The sequence below is a fragment of the Salvelinus sp. IW2-2015 genome, linkage group LG8 (genome assembly GCF_002910315.2).
Source record: "Salvelinus sp. IW2-2015 linkage group LG8, ASM291031v2, whole genome shotgun sequence".
In the NCBI taxonomy this organism is placed as follows: domain Eukaryota; kingdom Metazoa; phylum Chordata; class Actinopteri; order Salmoniformes; family Salmonidae; genus Salvelinus; species Salvelinus sp. IW2-2015.
The window spans coordinates 11,539,829-11,563,875 of record NC_036848.1 but is presented as its reverse complement, the minus strand read 5'-3'; the positions used below and the strand labels follow the sequence as shown (position 1 = coordinate 11,563,875).

The 24,047-nt window shown below is 45.3% G+C and overlaps 1 protein-coding gene and 2 pseudogenes across 2 annotated transcripts; all 3 read left to right on the top strand.

The window, feature by feature from the left end:
• The first annotated feature begins 2,444 nt into the window (after positions 1–2,444).
• On the top strand, positions 2,445–8,352 carry LOC111967155 (beta-klotho-like; annotated as a pseudogene).
• Positions 8,353–10,132: 1,780 nt separating this feature from the next.
• LOC111967397 (ubiquitin-conjugating enzyme E2 K) lies at positions 10,133–13,558 on the top strand. Of its 2 annotated transcripts, none has more exons than XM_023992371.2 (7): positions 10,133–10,547; positions 11,467–11,560; positions 11,886–11,944; positions 12,058–12,140; positions 12,262–12,361; positions 12,579–12,707; positions 12,914–13,558. In XM_023992371.2, exons 1-7 carry the CDS (start codon positions 10,485–10,487, stop codon positions 12,986–12,988), a joined length of 603 nt encoding a protein of 200 aa, XP_023848139.1. In that variant the 5' UTR covers positions 10,133–10,484; the 3' UTR covers positions 12,989–13,558. The 2 variants fall into 2 exon arrangements, with proteins under 2 accessions (XP_023848139.1, XP_070300839.1); XM_070444738.1 differs by lacking the exon at positions 10,133–10,547 and adding an exon at positions 10,813–11,084.
• Positions 13,559–15,422: 1,864 nt separating this feature from the next.
• On the top strand, positions 15,423–21,623 carry LOC111967154 (neuronal acetylcholine receptor subunit alpha-9-II-like; annotated as a pseudogene).
• The last annotated feature ends 2,424 nt before the right edge of the window (positions 21,624–24,047 follow it).

The following is a 24,047-nucleotide window of genomic DNA, read 5'->3' as shown; positions in this document are numbered from 1 at the left end:
TTCCAGCAGACAGATTAGTTTTCTTCCGTCAGCGACAGATAGTCTTCTCCTTTCAGCAGACAGATTAGTCTTCTCCTTTCAGCAGACAGATTAGTTCTTCTCCTTTCAGCAGACAGATTAGTCTTCTCCTTTCAGCAGACAATTAGTCTCTCTTTTCAGGAGACAGATTAGTCTTCTCCTTTCAGCACACAGATTAGTCTTCTCCTTTCAGTAGACAATTAGTCTTCTACTTCAAGCAGACAGATTAGTCTTCTCCTTTCAGCAGACAGATTAGTCTTCTCTTTCAGCAGACAGATTAGTCTTCTCCTTTCAGCAGACAAATTAGTTTCTTTTTCAGCAGAACCGATTAGTCTTCTCCTTTCAGCACACAGATTAGTCTTCTCCTTTCAGTAGACAAATTAGTCTTCTACTTCCAAGCAGACAGATTAGTCTTCTCTTTTCAGCAGACAAATTAGTCTTCTCTTTTCAGCAGACAAATTAGTTGTTTGAAAGCCCTTCTATGGATTAAATGTCTATGGTCAAGACACAACAAGCTGAATATTTGGCTCAGATGCTGGCCAAGTTGTGGCCTTCCCAACTATAGGCAACCGGTAACTGCCAAAATAAAGGAAACACTTGAGTAAATGAGGGATACAAATGATATGTTATGGTGTGTGGGGTGCATTTTCCTGACATGGTTTAGGTCATCTTGTAGAATCTATGCCAAGACGCATCGAAGCTGTTCTGGCAGCTTGTGGTGGCCAAACACCCTGTCTTTTATTTTATTTTGGCAGTTACCTGTATTTGCTTGTGATGAAATTTAATTCACACTTATGTTTTTTGTAAACTATTGATCTTTTGTGGCCAAATTATTAAAACATTAAATATATATATTACATAATATATACTGTATTTCCATTATCTGTATTTTTGTTATTTTTGCTGCCTCTTGGGTCCTAGTCCCGCTAAACCCCTGCATTAATTCGGCTCTGCCTAAGATTAGATCAAAGATAGGCAAACACACACACAGACACACAATTTGTCAAGTGGAACATCATGTTGGTTTTCACCTGTCATTGTCTTTTATCAAATCTAGGATAACAGTAAGGACTGATTTGGCCATAAAATCAGATGGAACTGTGCATTTTTCCTCAGATTTCTTTGTGCACCATGGTTAAATTGGTCATCCAATTGGAGCATGAGTTTTGTCTTGTGGATGTGCCCCACAGCTGAACCCTTTATGCCGGGGACCACAGGCTGAAATTACATTTTTGCATCTACCTATCAATTTTCAGATGTGTTGGTATTTTGGTCCATTAATATTAGTATTTTCAAAAAGCAAACATAAAAATGTAAAAGTCCTGATGAAAATGTATATTTTCTTCAGTATATCACACAACTGTCATAAAAATGTCATGAATTGTAACCACTTTAATATGGACATAAATCCATAATTTCAAAACACATTACATTGAATTACACATAATTTAAAAGCCCATTTCATAGAGAATGTAACAAACTGGACTATATGTAGTAACTTTGAATTCATGGTGATGCATCTATATTCACCAAATGTTGTGTGGTTATCCTTAGATATATTCTCGAGACTTCCCCAGAGTGAATTGTTGATATGCTGTAAGTGTTTTATTCTGGATAGCATTTTCTTTACAAAAATGTGCCAAAAATGTCTTTAGTATTTTACACATGGAAAGATTTAAAAAGTATTTATCCACAATCTGCTCTGAGAGAGAGAGGGAGGAGGACAGAGTAAAGGAAAGAGAGAGGGAGGAAGACAGAGTAAAGGAGAGAGAGGAGGACAGTGTAAAGTAGAGAGAGAGAGAGAGGGAGGAGGACAGAAGGTAAAAGGAGGGAGAGAGGGAGAGGAACAGAGTAAAGGAAGAGAGGAGAGGGAGGATGACAGAGAAAAGGAGAGAGAGAGAGAGGGAGGACAGAGTAAAGGAGAGAGAGAGGGAGGAGGACAGAGTAAAGGAGAGAAAGAGGGAGGAGGACAGAGTAAAGGAGAGAGAGAGGGAGGAGGACAGAGTAAAGGAGAGAGAGAGGGAGGAGGACAGAGTAAGGAGAGAGAGAGGGAGGAGGACAGAGTAAAGGAGAGCGAGAGAGGGAGGATGATAGAGGTAAAGGAGAGAGAGAGGGAGGAGGACAGAGTAAAGGAGAGAGAGAGAGAGATAGGTAAGTCCAACCAGGTTCGTCGGTCAGATTGATAGTGTTTCGCTCCTCTCCTAGGCTCCACATGTTGACGTCTCAGTCTCCTATACTCGTTCGCTTCAATCCCTTCATCTTCTATTCTTCCATCATGGATCCCTCACATTCTTCACATCCGGACCCCTCATACTCACACAGGAACAGTCCCTCAGACTGAGACCAGCTTTTCTTAAAGGATTATCTTTCTCTAAAGGATTTTTGAAATCTCTGGAGCGGATCATTCTTCTTACTCTGGCTGCAATATGGTAACATACCATCTCTCGCTCCTCCTGGAAGCGATCGTCTGGGACGGGGCTTTCTGTTCCCTGGGTGAGGGCAGGAGGCAGTGGCAGMAGCCCTCCACCMCAGAGCCTTACAACCAGAGCCGGTCCTTTGTCAATGTGACTTTCCCTCCAGGGATCCTCTGGGGCACTGGGACCTCCGCCTTCCAGACCCAAGGGGGCCTCGGACCGGGACAAGCCCCTCAATCTGGGACCACTTCACCCACTGAGGTGTCACAGACACAGGCAGTGACAGCTACACCCACTGGGAGGAGGATGTTGAGGCACTGGGGTACATATGGATGCACTCCTATGCCTTCTCCCTCTCCTGGCCCCGTATCTTCCCTGACGGGGAGGCCACTAGTCAGCCAAATATGGTGGCTGTGGAGCAGTATTGGAAACTGCTCGAGAGGCATTGAGCTGGTGATGACCCTTTTCCTCTGGGACCTTCTCCAGGCCCTGCAGAAGCACTGGGGGCTGGAGGAATGACACCCTGGTGGGGTTGTTTGACATGCTGCCTTCTGTTCCAGACATACGGGGGACGTGTGAGGTACTGGATCACCATGCACAACCCATACCTTGGTGGCTGTCCAGGGGTACGGGACGGGAGTTCACGCGCCTGGAGAGACAGGGGACTCCACCGCCCCTTTCATTGTATTCCACAACATCTTCAGGCTGTGTCAGTCAGGGTCAAGGTCAGTGGTATAAAGTACTTAAGTAAAAATACTTTAAAGTACTACTTAAGTATTTCTTTGTGGTATCTGTACTTTACTTTACTATTTATATTTTTGACAACTTTTACTTTTACTTCATTACATTCTGTCACGTCTGCTCCCGCTTTTCCCTTCCCTGGCGCTTGAGGGCGCCAGATTACCCTGCATCACGCACTCCTGCCATCCATCATGCACACCTGCCTTCCCTCGTCACTCGCATCAGCGTTATTGGACTCACCTGGACTCACTTATCTCCTGTTTATCTCCTCCCCTATATTTGTCAGTTCCCCAGCTCTGTTCCCCACTGCTGCATTGTTTTGTTTTTGTCTTTTGAATTTGTTTCTGACGCTGTTCCTGTCTCGTCTCTGTCCGTTATAATTAAATGTTTTACTCCCCGTACCTGCTTCATCTCAACAGCGTCATTCTGATTCCGTGTGACTCATTCCCAATGAAAATTATGTACTTTTTACTCCATACATTTTCCCTGACACACAAAAGTACATGTTACATTTTCAATGCTTAGCATGACAGGGAAATGKTCCAATTCACACACTTATCAAGAGAACAACTCTGGTCATCCTACTGCCTCTGATCTGGCACATTCATTAAACACATGCTTCATTTTAAAATTATGTCTGAGTGTTGGAATGTGCCCCTGGCTATCGGTAAAAAAATAAAATAAAAATGGTGCCTACTGGTTTGCTTAATATAAGCAATTTGAAATTATTTATACTTTTACTTTTGATACTTAAGTATATTTTAGTAATTACATTTACTTTTGATACTTAAGTATACTTAAAACCAAATACTTTTAGACTTTTACTCAAGTAGTATTTTACTGGGTGACTCACTTTTACTTGAGTAATTTTCTTTTAAGGTATCTTTACTTTYACTCAAGTGTGACAATTGGATATTTTTTCCACCACTGGTCAAGGGTCAGAAGAAGTCTGAAGTTGCCCCTAGACGCAAATATTAGGTCAGTATTTTATTTTCTTCCAATGGGAATGGTTAGGATTTCGTAAGGGAAAGTTGTTCCCAGTTCTGTGTAAAAGGGCAATGACTATCTGTGCCTATTTGGGAGAGGGGATAGGGGGTTATGTTGTGAATTAGAACCCTTTGGATAGATTGAAACTGAGACCCCGTTTAGTCAGACTTTGAACTTCACTTTAGTCTTTGAACTTCTGTAGGTTTTATCAGTGGTCAATGAATGTTTGCGTTTTTCATTGGGTTCAAGACATTGCAAAGAAAATGAGTGAAGACATAAAGCTTTAACAGCCATGGTACATGCTGTGCTTACACAGTGATATATTCACTGTGCTCCTTCAGCAGCTATTAGCAGTCATTGACCTCTTGTTACCGTGTGTGTTTACCGTTTGCTATGAGGTTTATTACAGCAGCAGTACTGTGAACAGTAAACAGGACACTTAAGGAGACACTGGGGGTTAAAGCCTGTGACATCAGCAGTTTTGTGGGCGGGCCGGCCGGCACCACAGCACAGCAGTAGGTTAGGAAGATATCAGGCTTCATTAATAATCACTTATGTCCCAGCACATACTTAGACACTGTACAGGTCCAATGTCTGTAGTATGTGCAATGTCTCTGCCATAATGCAGTGCATGTTTAACTGACCTCCATTTCATGGACACATTTACAGGCGCATGCCAAAGCGTGGCACACATATAACACCCACTTCCACCCGACTCAGAAGGGTCAGGTGTCCCTCGTCCTGGGTTCCCTCTGCCAGCAGTCCATGGAGGCGGTGCCTGGCTGGTTCGCCAATCCCAACTTCGTGGACGGAGACTGCCAAGCCTCTATGAGATCCACTCATAGATGGCTCCTTCCTGAGTTCACCCCTGAGGAGAAGCTCTGGGTGAGGGGAACAGCTGACTTCTTTTCCCTGTCCTTTGGGCCTAACTATCTGTGTCTGGGCCAGAGCCTGGTGTTCCCAGACCTGAGGCGGGTACTGGGCTGGGTGCGGCTGGAGTACGGGGACCTTCCAGTGCTGGTGGCGGAGGGGGGCTGGTTCTCAGATGCAGCTGTGGAGAGGGAGGATACAGTCGCTATCTACCTGATGACGAGGTTCATCAACCAGGTGCTGCAAGGTGAGGAGGGAGGAGGGGGTAGAGGAGGGGGCAGGGTTAGGGAAAACAGAGGTCAACAAGAGAGTATATTTGACAGACTGACCCCTTTTAATATATTTAACCTCTGCACTGTTGTGCTATTTCTACCTCTGTGGTAACTGTGTCTCCTCATTTAATTCTCTCTGTGTTTGTTTGTGTCCAGCGATGGTGTTTGACAGTGTCAGAGTGTTTGGCTACACAGCCTGGTCTCTGGTGGATGGTTTTCAGTGGAACTACGGCTACAGCGTGACAAGGTCTGTTCTATATAGACTTCAGTCAGGCCAACTCAACCAGGGTCCCAAAGACCACCTCTCAGTTCTACAGGCAGGTCGTCAAGGACAACGGTTTCCCTGGCGATGAGACCACCAGAGAGGTCAAAGGGTGTTTCCCATGTGACTTCCACTGGGGCGTGGCCGACTCAACCCTACAGGTGAGGGGATGAGAAGAGGACAGGATGCAGAGATGAGAGGGAGGAGAAAGGAAAAATGGAGGAGATTGTGATTTTATTTAGTAAAACTGCTCTGCTTTTTTTTGCACTCGATCTCGAACAGAACAATACGCAAGCTAGGTCATTACACACCTTGTAAGAAATTAACACAAACATTTATATTCTTGTTCTCCTTTATTAAAGGTTAATTTCCACCCCTTCTCCCCTCAATTCTTGGACCCCCATCTGTACCGCTGGAACCTGACAGGGGACAGGGCGCTGCGTCCTGTCCAAGGGGTCAAGCTCCACACCAGGATAACTACCTGGCCATCCGAGATCACCTGGGCCTCTTTGAGTCCACAGGGGCATCTCACTACCGCTTCGCTCTAAACTGGTCCCTCATCCTGCCCCATGGAGATCTGTCTAATGTGAACACAGAGGCCCTGAGGTAGACGCACACTGTATAGTGCGTATTCAATGTTTAATACACATGCAAACATACACTAGAATGCACGCCTGAATGGATAAACTTTGCATTTTAAATAACTTCAAACTCTTTTTAACAGATACTATCGCTGTCCCCTGACTGAGCTCCGCAAGCAGGGCGTGGAGGCCATGGTCACCCTCTACTACCCCACGAACAGAGCCCCTCTGCTGGGCTTGCCTGGCCTGGTGCATGGCTCCAGAGGCTGGCTGAACCGGAGCATGGTGGAGGCCTTCCAGAGCTATGCAGCCCTCTGCTACAGGGCTGGGGCCCTGGGTGAGTTACTGGATCACCATCAATGAGCCCAACAGACTGATGGAGTGGAGAGGAGCAGCATCTGGCAGCCCATAGCCTTCTGCTGGCCCACACTAAGGCCTGGCGGCTCTATGAGAGGGAGTATCTCAGCCAACAGAGAGGACGTGTCCCTGGCCCTGCACGAAGACTGGGTAGAACCCGCCAACCCTTTCCTGGAGTCACATGCAACCACCGCTCAGCGATTCCTGKGTTTTTTAACCTTTATTTAACTAGGCAAGTAGGTTAAGAACAAATTCTCATTTTCAATGAAAACACAGTAAACTCACAGACTTTACTGTATGAGGAACCTTTGAGATCCTAAAGTGAATCCCAGTGAGAACTGTCCCGTTGTACTGAGACAAACATTCTGTGCAGTACTGTAGCCACAATAAAGCCTCAGTTGGTTTATGGCCCCCACACATGCTACAGCTTGTTGTTATTGGTATTGCTTAAAGTGGCTTTTCTGTATGTAGAAATAGTGATTCTGACCTCCCACTTCTCCCTGTCTTCTCTCCACTCCAGCTCGTCAGTTGGATGGAGTCAACCTAAAGGGCTTCTACATCTGGAAACTGCAGGATCGACACGTCCCTCAGTTCGGCCTCTTCACCTCTTTCCACCACCAGTCCCAACCCAAAACCTCCATCGCAGCCTACCGAGGGATCATTGACTGCAGTGGTTTCCCTGGCAACAGCATCACATCTTCCTGTAGGGTCAGCAACCGCCGGACGGTGTGTTCCATCTGCGCTCGCATCTCAGAGAACAAACCCCTGCTGTTCTTCGCTGCATGTCTCCTCATCACGCTAGCTGTGCTAGTGGCAGTCATCAGCGCCATCGTCAGGAGGAAGAGGACTAGGAGTAGGGGGTGCCGGTGTGTCCTGTCCCATTGGGGATGAAGTGTCAGCTGTGGGAGAGAGTGGCCCTGCAGCGTGTGACGGATAGGATCCGAGTGGTCAGCTGCTAGGCGTTTGGTCCTGTTGTAATGGTTCTTGGGGACAGGTCTAGGATCCGCTTACCCTCGTGAAATCCTAAACTTGAACTGAGAGGAAAAACACAAAACTGACTGTAGAGCAGTGTCTAGGGGGAAACCTCATTCTAATCCACAAGACCACTGGGATTGTGCTCAACACAGCGGGATCAGCGAGGGCCAAGGGGTCATCTTTACCAATACCAAGTGACTAGTAGTCTCTGTCTGAGCCGTAGAGATCCCACATATTGAAAAACAATGTATCTCCAATGAATACAATTGACAGTTTGGAGCCTATAAACTATCATAAACATTTGTATTTGTATTTATTATGAATCCTCATGCTGCCAAGGCAGCAGCTACTCTTCCTGGGGTCCAGCTAAATTAAGGCAGTTTATACCATTTTAAAAACATTACAATACATTCACAGTTTTCACAACACACTGTGTGCCCTCAGGCCTCTACTCCACCACTACCACATATTTACAGTACAAAATCCATTTGTGTATAGTGCGTATGTTATCATGTGTGTGTGTATGCATGTGTCTGTGCCTATGTTTGTGTTGCCTCACAGTCCCAGCTGTTCCATATTAATGTTAGCTCTCTGTGTACATCCAAGGCCCAGCCGTGCTGCCCTGTTCTGAGCCAATTGCAATTTCCCTAAGTCCCTTTTTGTGGCACCTGACCACACGACTGAACAGTAGTCCAGGTGCGACAAAACTAGGGCCTGTAGGACCTGCCTTGTTGATAGTGTTGTTAAGAAGGTAGAAACTAGGGCCTGTAGGACCTGCCTTGTTGATAGTACTGTTAAGAAGGTAGAAACTAGGGCCTGTAGGACCTGCCTTGTTGATAGTGTTGTTAAGAAGGTAGAAACTAGGGCCTGTAGGTCCTGCCCTTGTTGATAGTACTGTTAAGAAGTTAGAAAACTAGGGCCTGTAGGACCTGCCTTGTTGATAGTACTGTTAAGAAGGTAGAAACTAGGGCCTGTAGGACCTGCCTTGTTGTTAAGAAGGTAGAAACTAGGGCCTGTAGGACCTGCCTTTTTGATAGTGTTGTTAAGAAGGCAGAGTAGCGCTTTATTATGGACTTTTCCCATCTTAGCTACTGTTGTATCAATATGTTTTGACCATGACAGTTTACAATCCAGGGTTACTCCAAGCAGTTTGGTCACCTCAATTTGCTCAATTTCCATATTATTTATTACAAGATTTAGTTGAGGTTTAGGGTTTAGTGAATGATTTGTCCCAAATACAATGATTTTAGTTGTAGAAATATTTATGACTAACTTATTCCTTCCCACCAACTCTGCAACTCACTGCACCTCTTTGTTAAGTGTTGCAGTCATTTCAGTCGCTGGAGTAGCTGACATGTATAGTGTTGAGTCATCCGCATACGTAGACACACTGGGTTTACTCAAAGCCAGTGGCATGTCATTAGTAAAGATTGAAAAAAGTAAGGGGCCTAGACTGATCGTGTATCGTGTAGGCCAACAATAGACTGCCCTGTATGACTTGTTAGTGTGTATCACTCTGTGTCCTGATCTCATGTCTTTGTATACTTGTAATCATAGGGAGTTCATAGGGCATCTGGACTGATGGCAGAAGTATTTTTCTTTCTTGGCTCCAGATACATGTTATCTATGGATGGCCAACTCAAGCACTTGTTTAGTTTGATTTATTGTGTGATTTTATAGGGGGGCTAAAGATGATGTCATTGTAAATACATAATATGTTATTCTGTAAATTAAACCATAATAATTTGCTATATATGAAATTCAATAAAATACAACTGTATGTTGCAGCTTTCCCTTTTTCAAATTGATGTTATCTGTTGTAGAAGCTTTGATTGTGGCAGAAATGTTGCTGTTCTATGCGCGCACTGCTTCTTTGAGACACTGCTGCCCCCTAGTGGGGGTTTTATGTCCCAACGCTGGTTCAAGGCCCTTGGCGAGAATACAGAGAGAAAGAGCTGACCATGATACACAGGCTGAGAAAGGTAGAAAATAGTCAGAGACAGAGTACAGGATGAATTAATACCATAGTCTACCACATAGTCTGATTCTGATTTTAGTATGTAAATGAACTGACATACGTAGATAGTTAAGTCATCTTGAGCTGTCATTTGTAGCGATATGGCATCTCCACATGAAGCAGTTTTTCTAGGTTGTGACAGTCAAAGATCACCAATACAAAATAAGGAAAGGCTTTGTTTGTTCTGATAGATTGATAGAATAACTTTTGACGTTGTTCTCATCCTATGCTTATCGCTTCCTCATCATCATTCTAGATCCAGCAAGGGCGTATGAAGCAGTGAACCATATATACGTATATACTGTTGAATTGAGAGTTGTGTCCCAGATACATATTATTCTATAGGCAGATTCTGAATGTTGCCCCATATTGCATCATTGAGGTCCAGATAGGACAATAAATATAATGTTAAATGTACAGTTAAATTTTTTATATATTAAATTATACTTTGGACAATATAACCAAGCATATATAAGCAATTCTAGGCCTGTTTTTCATTGTCCACTCATACAATAAATGGGTGTACCAGTTATTGCAGACAAGCGTCTCTGGAATGTAATGACAGGGAGGGAACTAATGACAAGTAGCGTACAGCAAAGCAATGCTGTCGAAATCACATGATCCGCTTTTCAGCGTGCATGCAGTTGGTATTAAAATGTTTCCAGCATCACAAACTGTCAACTGCGTACATTGTGACAATATTTCCAGAAAATACACATGTCCCTCGGCTCTTTTGTAACTAGCTAGCGATATATTTTATGACATCGTGGCTCAGTCACGTTTCCGCAGAACTTAGCATTTAGTGGTAACTAGCTGTACCCTTGCAACTGTTATTGTTGCTTGGATCCAAAAGTGACAGGCAGAAAGAACGAAAGTGCGAGGGGGACTGCGAACTAGCTGGGTTAGCTAGCTACTAGTAGGGCTGAAGCCAAGCGAGGCCTGACTGAGCGAGAGGATCGTGTTCCCTTCCGACAGAAACACGGCGAAATCATGGCCAACATCGCGGTTCAAAGGATAAAACGGGAATTTAAAGAGGTTCTCAAAAGCGAGGAGGTGGGCTTATTTTTTTTCAATCGACCGTGAACGATACGCTAAATAGCTAGCTAGCAAGCTAACGCTAGCTGAGTTGGTGTCTAACACGATTGCCTGTTGTTGAAAATGAGTGTTTTATTAGCTAGCTACTGAGGTTACTTAGCCAGATGTTAACAAAGGTGAAGGACAAGGCGATAACTACCCTGTTTGCAAACGAAGGCCAAGGAAGGAACGCGTGACTGGATTTTTCGCAACGTTGCTTAACGTTATGCTGCTAATTTAACTAGCCTACAGGATATTCCCTGCCTTGATGTTAGCGTTTCCAGCTAAGGTTGCTAGCTAAGCATTGAAAGAAGTCATGGTGGTTTAATATGAGGCTTAATTAACCTTTCTAACGTCAGACTAGGGGTGGTCGTTAACTAGTCAACTAAGAAGTATGATATTTGCCACCCACAGTTAACGCTGTGTTTTTACTACCAGGGTGTCAACTTCTGCCGCATTGACAGATTTGGGTTCGAAAGCTAGGGTGACATTTTCTACCTACTTGTCCTGTTGCAGGTGATTATGACATGCTTCATGCATTGAAAGTTAAAGGTATTGCGCAACATAAGTGTCATGTCATGGTAGTATTTTAATAGTGAATGGAGTTAACGTTTGCCAACTAGTGTAGCATATCCCGTGAGAATGTGTAGCACAACTTGGACATGACAAACTTCTCATACTGTTGCTTCTTATCAAATTATATCAAATATTCAAGTGGAAGGAGACAGGTCATGTGAACGTATTAGCTGTCACTGATCGTTCTGTGAGTATGTCTGTTGAGAGGAAGTTGGGTAGAGATGAGGTACCCTCTTATGGCTACCCCTCCTTTCCTTACACCCCAGCACATGCYCTGTGACAGAACCAACTGATGACCTCTGCTTCTCTCCTTCTCTGACAGACGAGTAAAAACCAGATAAAGGTGGACCTAGTGGATGAGAACTTCACAGAGCTGAAGGGGGAGATCGCAGGGCCACCTGACACGCCGTATGAAGGTGAGAGGCCGGGGTTTGCTGACTTGGGACTGTGGACACACCTAACTGGTTTACCTGGGACAGACTTACCTGTGTTTAGTTGAGGGCTGAGGCAGACTTACTTAGCTTACCTGGGTCAAACTCTAGTCTGTCTAATGCGCCACAATAGGATTCAAAGCAGTTTTACAATAGGATTCAAAGCAGTTTTCCATCAAGGGAGCTAGGCTTGTGTCATGCGAAAGGTTACAGAAGATTTGAGCAGTCGCTTGATCCCATATTTTAGTCAGTACTTGTGCATATGTTGGTGTTCTTGCTGTCATAACTATTTGCTTTCTGTATTTTTCAGGTGGCAGATATCAACTAGAAATTAAAATTCCAGAAACATATCCCTTCAATCCACCAAAGGTATGTATAAAAAATAACATTCTAATGTTTATTGTTCAGTTGTGAATGTTGTCAACATTGACCTGTGCCAGGGTGAAGTTGCTAATTCACTTGCTTGTTTATGTGCTTCCCAGGTGCGATTTATCACAAAGATCTGGCATCCCAACATCAGCTCAGTCACAGGTGCTATATGTCTGGACATCCTCAAAGACCAGTGGTAAGTCACTCTGTTCCAATACTCTTTAAAGTTTTTTGTTTGTTTGTTCATTGTCATGTCTTGGTTACGGATGATCCCAGTTCTTAGTACTCTAATACCATCTCCTCTGTGTGTCTGACAGGGCGGCAGCTATGACGCTGAGGACAGTGCTGTTGTCACTACAGGCCTTACTGGCAGCTGCAGAACCAGATGACCCACAGGATGCTGTGGTGGCCAATCAGGTGAGAGGAACACTGGGTGTCTATGTCTTTGTGTGAGAGAGGGAGAGTATGCATAATAAGTATGCCTCTGTTTGTAGATTTTGCCATTTGTTCGTTGAGTAAATGTGATTTACTAAATTGTCACCTAGTGAGGTTTCTATGCTTCTGTCTTGCTGCCTGCTCGCTATTGTGATGTGTTCTTTATTTCTTTCTCTCTTTTTTGCTCTCTCCCCCCCAGTATAAGCAGAATCCAGAGATGTTCAAACAGACGGCCAGACTCTGGTCTCATGTGTACGCCGGCGCCCCCTCCTCCAGCCCAGAGTACACACGCAAAATAGACAAACTCTGTGCCATGGGCTTTGACAAAGTGAGTGACCAACCCCTTATTACTGTCTCATACCTTCATAAGTCATTTACGCTTTATGGTATTACAAGACCACTGTTGATAGGTGGTGTTCTTTGATCTCATTTTAATATGGTTCACCAATGGATCTGTTTTGTGTTTTGAATACTGTAGCACAGTTATGACAGTGTTCTAAACTTCTTACACTACTGTTTGTCCCGTCTCCACAGAATGCAGTAATAGTGGCGTTGTCGTCGAAATCCTGGGATGTGGAGACAGCAACAGAGCTACTGCTCAGTAACTGAGTCTCAACGCCCCCATCTGACCCCTCTCCTTCAGTCTCCCTCCATCTGAAGCCCTCTTCTCGGCTGTCCCTCTGACCCCTCACCCCTCTTATCTACCTGTTGGATACCCCCTCTCAACCTCCTGGCATTTCTCCCATTGTCATCATCTCTGTACCACTCTCCATCTTCCTTGCCATCTTCACGTTGGCACTGTTCCCTGCCATCATTTCACATACCTCAATCAAATGACTCCTTCCCTTTGGCCATGTGCCATTCCTCTCCCTCTCTACTCATGCTATTCATGTCCATTACCATCCCAACTCCTTCAGACTCGCTGGCTTTGTCTAAACACTCCACTGGCGTCCTATGATGTATACAATCCTTTCACATCAGTTATGACCTTGAAAGTAAGGAAGTGTTGTAAGATTGTTAGAACAGAGAAATCTCCACCATTTTGGCACTTACCACATCACTRGTGTTTCCTAGCACTTGCAGTAGCCACATGATGTATCAACTGTCTTAGTCTTACCATCCTAAACTCTCCACCCCATCAGCAGGGAGCCCCACCCCTCTCAACCCTGTCATGACTATCATCATCACTCTTTCTTCTTCCCCCATTTTTTATCTGGTTCTGGCCTCCTACAAGAAGATGATTAGATTCCCGTTTTTAAAAAGAGAGAAAGAAAACAGAAACGCTCAGCGCACTGTTCACCGATAACGCTACTCAAGCAAATTTAAGACTGGGAGTTAAAAAAAATAAAGTGGTTTGAAAGATATCGCATCCACTGAACTATGCCAACAGAGGTAAAAAAAAAAAGTCAAAAGAATTCATCTGTAAATAAAGCTATTAAAGTCTGTGTAAATTAATCCAAAATGGGTGGTGTTTTATTTGCTCTTTAGAAATTCATTATATTGCCGAATTACTTTGAGTATTGTGTGTTTGCATTTGTGTGTGCGATTAGTAGTCTTCCCTCCCTGTATGTGTACAGAAATCTAGGGTGAGAAGCTAAATTTATAATACTGGAAGAAACAAAGTCCAGTGGGAATTATATACTTGAGGAAAATAGAACAAGCATATGCAGTACAATATAGAATTGTGTGTGTAACCATGCTGCATACATATGCATATTTATTTAAATAAGTGAATTTGTATGCACTGCACTATCAGTGGCACGAAAGGACTTACTAAGTGGGTTGATTCTGTCTAGACATGATTAAAACCCCACATGCTAGTGGATCGGAGCATGAACTAGATTAACACATTGTACAATGGGCTATCAGTTCTTGTTTGAGAAAAGCCACAGAGCATATTGTTTGTGTAGTCAGGCGAGAGTTATTAGGCTGAACACAACCAGATGGCAGGGTAGGTAGCGTGTTGTGTCTGAGCCAGCCTTGCCAACAAGTCCATCTTTTAACACAGGAGTGAACCTGGCAGTGCTCTCCGATACCCATATTGCAGCATGCCTGCACTGGGAAGAATGCCCTTACACACAAGCTTGTATCAGTCTGTGTGTAAATAGGCCTACTGTGTGTGGGGGCTGGAGTTAGGCCTTAGTGTTCCTATTGCGACCCATGCAGACTCCCCTGCTGCACAGCGACACCTGCTATCGAGATACAGACAAAGCCAACCTCAGGTTTCCCAAGTGACAAAAGCTTGTTTTGTATCTCTCTTTGTTACCTTGATGAATATCTCTCCCCCGACACGCCACCAAAGTCTTCTGCCAGAGCTGAGAAAAGCTGTGGGTTTTAGTGTAGGTCCAATGATACTTAGTAAAGTGAGATGTGATCTGAGTAAGTGTCAGGGTGGTAACAGCTTAGGTCCCAGGTTTAGGTTTTGTGAAGAAGACAACCTAATGTTTTGGACTTGAATACCCTCATAGGAACACGTCTACTGGTTAAACCACCCAGATATAATCCTGCACCATCTATTCCCTCAATGCCCTATTACCCAGGTCTCCTAAGGGCCCTCCAAGGCAACCAAAACCCGCATCCAGTCTTTGTATTTGATTGGAAATTGTAGGCCTAACCATTTGATTACCCTGGTATCCATGATGATTAAATCACACAAACCATTCCTATGCCCTATCCAAACCTAATATCCAAGCCCATTGATCAACAAATTGGTAGGCCTAGGCCTATTACATTGAACCTTCTGCCTCAACCAGTGTCTGCCTCGCGAGCACACCAGCCAATAGTTTGATTTACAGCTGAATACATCCTGTGTGTTGTGCCTATGGTCCGGGGGCATCTGGTTTCCCCCGTCTCCCCGCCTTCTACGTGATAGCCGGGGTCCTATTCTGTGTCTGAGCGGGCATGCAACCTCCGCTGCCCTAAAGCACGAGGAGGGCTGTTATAAGCAATTGAGTTCAATTGGGGTTGAATGGACGTCATAGAAACCTGGATGGATTTAAACAAAGGAGCGGGTGTGTGTTGATCCAACTTCCTCCTGGTTCGGAAGATGTTTCCAATTGTGTGCTTTGCGATGTTTTTGATCGATGGTAAGTCAGTGACATTAGCTGTACTTAGGACATGTTTGGGAAATCCTACAATGGAGTTAAGCCCATGGAAATGTAAACATATGTCTGTCTTATTTAAAATCATATTAACAGTCTATTATTTCTGACCTAGATTGACATTGTTGCTTTTATATTTAAAACGTCCCAGTGAGCTCATTTTACGCATTGAATTACGCGGGATGCGCCTTGCATTTCGACCAAGGCTTCACATCTCTCCACACCCCAGACAACTCTCTAGACAGGACCCTTCCTCAATGTGGGCTACTAGGTCCATTGAGGGGGTAACAATGGAGGGAGGCTTGAACCAGCATTCCATGAGGCTAATACCATACCACCCGTGCCATAAATTATTAGACCCCTAGGCAGCGGTAGTAGCCTACAGTCGTGGCCAAAAGTTTTGAGAATGACACAAATATTAATTTTCACAAAGTCTGCTGCCCCAGTTAGTATGATGGCAATTTGCATATACTCCAGAATGTTATGAAGAGTGATCAGATGAATTGCAATTAATTGCAAAGATCCTCTTTGCCATGCAAAGGAACTGAATCCCCCAAAAACATTTCCACTGCATTTCAGCCCTGCCACAAAAGGACCATCTGACATCATGTCAGTGATCTTCTTGTTAACACAGGTGTGAGTGTTGACGAGGACAAGGCTGGAGATCACTCTGTCATGCTGATTGAGTTCGAATAACAGACTGGAAGCTTCAAAAGGAGGGTGGTGCTTGGAATCATTGTTCTTCCTCTGTCATCCATGGTTACACGTGCCGTCATCCATGGTTACACGTGCCGTCATCATTGCGCTTCACAGGCAAGGATATTGCTGCCAGTAAGATTGCACCTATATCAACCATTTATTGGATCATCAAGAACTTCAAGGAAAGCGGTTCAATTGTTGTGAAGAAGGCTTCAGGGCGCCCAAGAAAGTCCAGCAAGCGCCAGGACCGTCTCCTAAAGTTCATTCAGCTGTGGGATCGGGGCACCACCAGTACAGAGCTTGCTCAGGAATGGCAGCAGGCAGGTGTGAGTGCATCTGCACGCACAGTGAGGCGAAGACTTTTGGAGGATGGCCTGGTGTCAAGAAGGGCAGCAAAGAATTCTCTCCAAGAAAAACATCAGGTACAGACTGATATTCTGCAAAAGGTACAGGGATTGGACTGCTGAGGACTGGRGTAAAGTCATTTTCTCTGATGAATCCCCTTTCCGATTGTTTGGGGCATCCGGAAAAAAGCTTGTCCGGAGAAGACAAGGTGAGCCCTACCATCAGTCCTGTGTCACGCCAACAGTAAAGCATCCTGAGTCCATTCATGTGTGGGGTTGCTTCTCAGCCAAGGGAGTGGGCTCACTCACAATTTTGCCTAAGAACACAGCCATTAATAAAGAATGGTACCAACACATCCTCCGAGAGCAACTTCTCACAACCATCCAGGAACAGTTTGGTGACGAACAATGCTTTTTCCAGTATGATGGAGCACCTTGCCATAAGGCAAAAGCGATAACTAAGTGGATCGGGGAACAAAACATTGATCTTTTGGGTCCATGGCCAGGAAACTTCCCAGACCTTAATCCCATTGAGAACTTGTGGTCAATAGTCAAGAGGCGGGTGGACAAACAAAAACCCACAAATTCTGACAAACTTCAAGCATTGATTATGCAAGAATGGGCTGCCATCAGTCAGGATGTGGCCCAGAAGTTAATTGACAGCATGCCAGGGCGGATTGCAGAGATCTTGAAAAAGAAGGGTGAACACTGCAAATATTGACGCTTTGCATCAACTTCATATAACTGTCAATAAAAGCCTTTGACACTTATGAAATGCTTGTAATTATACTTCAGTATTCCATAGTAACATCTGACAAAAATATCTAAAGACACTGAGGCAGCAGACTGTGAAAATTAATATTTGTGTCATTCTCAAAACTTTTCGCCACGACTGTACATACATACATACATACATACATACATACATACATACATGGAAGCTACAACAAATTGGCCTACCTTCTGTATTCTTTCACAAATAAGACTGACTTCTATTCTCCTATTGTAGTGGCCCACTCGGCTCAGGGCCAGTACGCACAGCAGCTGCTCACTGACCTGATGGAGAACTACTCGAAAGCCCTGTGGCCAGTTGAGGACACAGACAAAGCCCTGAACGTCACCCTGCAGATCACTCTCTCCCAGATAAAAGGCATGGTGAGTCTCAGAGATGACTGACTAGGTCTCAGCGACGAGTAGAGGACCACTGGTCATCTATGACCGGCTTCTCTCACAATGAGGCTTTGACAAAATGTATATCCCCTGATCAAATACTGTGTGTACGTATACAGAGGATAACTTGTCTGAGAGATATCGAAGCGAGAGATCATGTACTTTAGATCAGAGGACGTAAAACAGTGTGACAGGAACCAGGCAGCAGCCAGCGCTGTTCTGCTCATTGCTAAGACACGTATAGTCAGTCAACTCTGTGACTCACCTGTTCTTTTACCTATGTATGCAAGGCACAAGTACTGTACCTTGAACATGTTGTATTAGTTACCCAATTGGTTCCTCTGTTGATGTGTATGAGAGACGTCAGACGTACTGTACAGGCCTACAGTTATCAGCCATATACTCTTTCAGTTCAGTGGAGTGTCAACCTCCCATTTGTGTGTGTGTGTGTGTGTGTGTGTGTGTGTTGTGTGTGTGTGTGTGTGTGTGTGTGTGTGTGTGTGTGTGTGTGTTACTAAGTGTACCTTGTCTAGTGCTCTCTAAAGAGAGAGCTGTCCTACTGCCAACTCACTCCCTGTCTCTGGAATGATGTCACTTTCAAATGCAGACAGACTAATGACGTGTGTGTGTGTTTTGAGTGTCCCATTACTCCTTGGTTCCATGCTTTGGTCAAGCAATGCGTCAGGTTCTGGCAGTGACAACCCCTCAACCCCCCCATCTAAACTCCTCATCCACCTGATATTGACAGATAGCTGGGTCTGAATTTCACTGTCTGACAGCTAGTCTGAGACTTTAGTGGGTTAATGAGAGAGAGAGACAATGACAAGAAGAATAAGACTGTTCGCTAGTATATTGCCCTTATCTGTGTGTGTGTCCACATGTCTTGTGTGTGTGTGACTGCTGTGTGCATGTGTCTGCGGCATGTGGGCACCTGCATCTATGTGTGTGTGTGTGTTTATACAGTATCTGTGTTTGTGTGTGTGTTTATACAGTATCTGTGTCTGTGTGTGTGTGTTTATATCTGTGTCTATGTGTGCAGGACGAGGGGAACCAGGTATTGACGAGGGGAACCAGGTATTGACCTGTGGATCCGTCAGATGTGGCACGATGCCTACCTGAGGTGGAACAAGGAGGACTATGATGGTCTGGAGGACATCCGGATCCCCAGCAGTCTGGTGTGGAGGACTGACCTCGTCCTCTGTAACAAGTACGCCCGTACGTCACACAGATATACTGTACAGTACAGCCTCTAAACCATAATAATTTCTACTATCTAGAAACAACCTCCCTTATTGACAATAACTGTTAGTCCATGAATTGTAATTTGAATTTGAGCTTCTTTGTGGTGGTGGTCTCCTATTTCCCCTTCCACAGCCAGGAGTGCAACCTCACATTTGGCTCCTGGACATACAACGGCAACCAGGTGTACAGGATGGGCACCCACACCACACACACACACCACACACACCACACACACACCACAAACACACATACTTTGTTATTTAGACTTATACTGTCTCCCGTGTCAGTATAAAAGTTAAATGGTGACAACTTGGTGAGCCTGAAAGACAGACAGACAGGCAGACACACTGTCCTACTGCTTCAGACTGCCCCACCACAGACAGGCAGACACCCTGTCCTACCGCTTCAGCCTGCCGCTAACCCCTACACAGACAGGCAGAACACACCCTGTCCTACTGCTTCAGGCTGCCCTACCACAGACAGGCAGACACACTGTCCTACTGCTTCACATTGCCCTACCACAGACACGCAGACACCCTGTCCTACTGCTTCAGACCGCCTACCACAGACAGGCAGACACACCCTGTCCTACTGCTTCAGACTGCCCTACCACAGACAGGCAGACACACCCTTGTCCTACTGCTTCAGACTGCCCTACCACAGACACGCAAACGCACTGTCCTACTGCTTCAGACTACCCTACACACGACACCCTGTCCTACTGCTTCAGACTGCCCTACCACAGACAGGCAGACACACTGTCCTACTGCTTCAGACTGCCCCACCACAGACAGGCAGACACCCTGTCCTACCGCTTCAGCCTGCCCAACCACAGACAGGCAGACAACCCTGTCCTACTGCTTCAGGCTGCCCTACCACAGACACCCTGTCCTACTGCTTCAGAATGCCCTACCACAGACAGGCAGACACACTGTCCTACTGCTTCAGACTGCCCTACCACAGACAGGCAGACACACTGTCCTACTGCTTCAGACTGCCCTACCACAGACACGCAGACACACTGTCCTACTGTGTCAGACTGCTCTACCACAGACAGGCAGACGCACCCTGTCCTACTGCTTCAGACTGCCCTACCACAGACACCCTGTCCTACTGCGTCAGACTGCCCTACCACAGACAGGCAGACGCACCCTGTCCTACTGCTTCAGACTGCCCTACCACAGACACCCTGTCCTACTGCTTCAGACTGCCCTACCACAGACAGGCAGACGCACCCTGTCCTACTGCTTCAGACTGCCCTACCACAGACAAGCAGACGCACCCTGTCCTACTGCTTCAGACTGCCCTACCACTGACACACACAGTCCTGTGTGTGGTGATGTCATTCTGCCATTAGCAATGCAGACAAAGTCATTGTGTATGTGTGTGTGTGCGCATTATAATGCTCTACTGAAACACCACTGTTACACTCCTATTATATTTCACCCTCTATTCTGATGTCTCTTCCCAGGTTGACATGGCCATGGGCATGGACAGTGAGGACCTGCCGGACTTTGTGGAGAACGTGAAGTGGGAATGCCATGGCATGCCGGCCACCAAAAACGTCATCATGTACGGCTGTTGCTCCGATCCCTACCCTGACATCACCTACACCGTCCTGCTCCAACGCCGCTCTTCCTTCTACATCTTTAACCTTCTGCCCCGCTTCCTCATCTCCTTCCTGGCCCCGCTGGGCTCCTACCTGCCAGCTGACTCTGGGGAGAAGGTGTCCCTGGGGGTCACTGTGCTGCTGGCCTTGACCGTGTTCCAGCTCATGGTGTGCCCGAGAGAATGCCGTCTTCTGAGTATGTACCCCTTATTGGCGAATGCAGACACACACACAGAATCCATGTATTCACATGAAGTAAGTTGTTTTCCTCTCTTCTGTCTGTCACACAGGAAAGTAGTACGTCGCTACCATGACAATGATCACAGCCTCCACAGATCTCATCGTCCTCATCATGAACATCCATTTATGTTGTGCCGAAGCCAAACCCGTCCCCCATTGGTTCAAAGTCCTCATCATCAACTACATGCCCAAGATCATCTTGGTCTATGAGGTGAGAGAGAACTGTGTCCCTGCCACCTCTTCCCCCTCCTCTTCCTCCTCACACTATAGACAGGACACACACAGGACGACTTACACACACACAGGACGACATCCACCACCCCATCTTCAGCCCCACCACCAGGCCAATGGGAAACGGGGAGGCCACAGCGGGCGAGAGAACCAGTACCGCCACAAACACTCCGGATCCCAAACCCCTGGACCTCAACGTCACCCCAAGCCTCGACCCCCAACACCACATCACCAGAGATTAGAAGACCCCAGCTCCAAGTACGAAGGTTTTGAGTCCAACGGGAACCTCTCCCTGGGGGATTGCTGTAAGGAGGCGCCTCCATGCTGTCCAGATGTTGAAAAGGCAGCCGTGGTCGCTGCTGTGGTGGCCTCAGTAACCTTTGACCCCTGTGTGTTCTGTAGTCATGGCAGCAGCTTACCCAGGGTGGACTCCAAGCTGGTGCGGAACGTGGAGTACATCGCCATCTGCTTCCGGTAGCAGAGGGCCACTTGCGCCACCAGGCAGAGTGGGAAGAAGGTTGCCAGGGTGATGGATAGGTTATTTTATGTGGATCTTCTTCATCATTGTCTTCCTCATGAGCATTCTGATTATCGGCAAGCCGCCATGACAACAATGGAAGAAAGACTATTGGACTGTTATGACATTACTGAAGTCAGATCATTTCACTCTTTCTTGTCATCTCCATAAAATGTATTAAATTGCTTCAAATGTAACTGCAAGTGTAAAATGTGTGCAAATGAACAGTACACACACCAATCACTGTTGTCTCTGTTGTCTCCTTCCTATCCTCATCTCTCCACTAAATAGAACCAGAAGAACCATCATGTGTTATTCACCAGTCTGAAATCAGACTCCAGGGGTTTCAGAGACAAAGGCCTGGAATCATTTTTCTGTTCAAAATCATTTAGTGAACAGTTAATGACTGCTTTGTTTGCAAACAGGCGCTGTGTAGATGTAAGATAATATGGACCATAAATTATGCAACACAATGAGTTTACCCCCTCCAGTCACCCATACCATGAACTTGGTAACGTTCAGGTGTGCGTGGCAGGTAGTGATTGTAGTAGTGTCGTGTACGCCTGACACTACTACTCACCTCATGGAAGTAGTCAACCACTCAAAGGACAAAGTATATGACCAGAGAGCCCCCTGTATACCTCAGTTAAAAAACAGTTGATCCCCATTTGTCCCTATGGATCCTTGTTGAGGTACATTTTTATTACAGAATTGTCACTACTACCCTGTATATCCAGCGGAGGGCAGACATCTCTCACCAATTCTCCACCTGAACCGGGCACAGATGGATGCCACAGACCCATGACACTCACTCAATTAGGGGACAAATCAGATGTCTTTACAACAATCACTTTACATACGGTTTACACACACACAAAAAAAATGTTGATAGTCAGATAAAAGGATATATGACCATTCTATAATCAATACAGCGGGGAGGATCTTAGGATGCAGCAGCCCAATTCTGATATTTTTTCCACTAATTGGTCTTTTGACTAGTCACATCAGATCTTTTCACACCAGCTATTTTTCAGAGCTGATCTGATTGGTCAAAAGACCAATTAGTGAAAAAAAGATCAGAATTGGGCTGTCTGTGTAAACGCAGCCATGGTTACTTGTTTCATAACCAACCAGTGTTGACGAGATGAGGCGTTTAGGTAACAATTAGTACATTGTCTTTACTGATCCATAACTGGTGAAACTCCTCTGACATGTTAATGCCAGTCTATTCCTCCTCAGGAAGAAGTTCAGCCTGAGCAGTCATCATCCTCTTCAGGGAAGTGAATGTCATGCTGAGGTATGATGTGTCTGGGAGTGAAATCTCTCACATTTGCACACTGGGGAAGCCTGTCTCTGGTCTTATTAGTGCACGGTGAGCCACCTGCGGGGGCTCGATGCACGCTATAATCACCCCAGGAGCCAGGGAGTAGTGGGAAACATGTAATTTGCACAGACAAGGGGTGAGACTGCTGTGGAAAATTGCCATGGTCTTTTTAATTCACGGGAGGGCGGCTGGGGGAGTCTATCATCACCTGTCTGCAGGAGGGGAGGATTGTTATGATATGGACAGAGAAATGGCTCCAAGATGACTTTATACAGTGAAGACAGTGATACAGAGATTTTCAAATGCAAGTTGACTTCGTGAAGGTTAAAGAGGAGACTCGAAGATCCGGTCGAAGTAACAGTTTTAATACAGCTCTTCTAGGGTACAAGCAGTCACATCATAATGCTAAAAAAGTACAATAGTGATGTTTCTTCAGTCTCCATGTTATATACACTCCATTATAACGTCTAGATTGTTTAGTGTCTTCCTGTCAGAAAACATACGTTTATTGTCGTAATGTCTGGTTTCTGGTAACTGTCGTGTCTATGACGTTAGTTGATAGGGAGTGGATACCCAGCAAAGCAAATTCTACTACTTTTATTTCTGTGCCATGATGTCCTGGTACAGAGAGTGGGGTTGAATTTAGTTACTGAGACCTGTGAGTACTCTGTGTCCCATGTGATCTGATGCGCTGGGTGATGAAAAAGTTATGTTTAAGCAAGATACTCCTATTATGATTGAAAGCAACCATAAGTAAGATTATGAGGTTGAGGGGCAAGTTCAGGACCGGGCAAGCCAATAAGCGACATTAGTGGCCGCTTAAGGCCCCATGGCCGCTAAGAGGCCCCTAAACCATTAAAAAAATACATATAATACATTTTTAGTCAGGGTCCAAACTTACTCATGGGAGTTAGAATAGTAGAATATAGAAGGTGCAATTTCAAAATGTTTGATCGCTGTAATGTTTGCAGCAAGTTTCTAGTCCTCTGTTTTATGAAAACAGCTAATATAACATTTTACAAACTGAGTGGTTCGAGCCCTGAATGCTGATTGGCTGACATGCCCTTAGCCGTGGTATTTTGGCCATATATCACAAAGCCTCGAGGTGCCTTATTGCTATTATAAACTGGTTCCCAACGTAATTAGAGCAGTAAAAATAAATGTTTTGTCATACCCGGGTATTGCGTATGA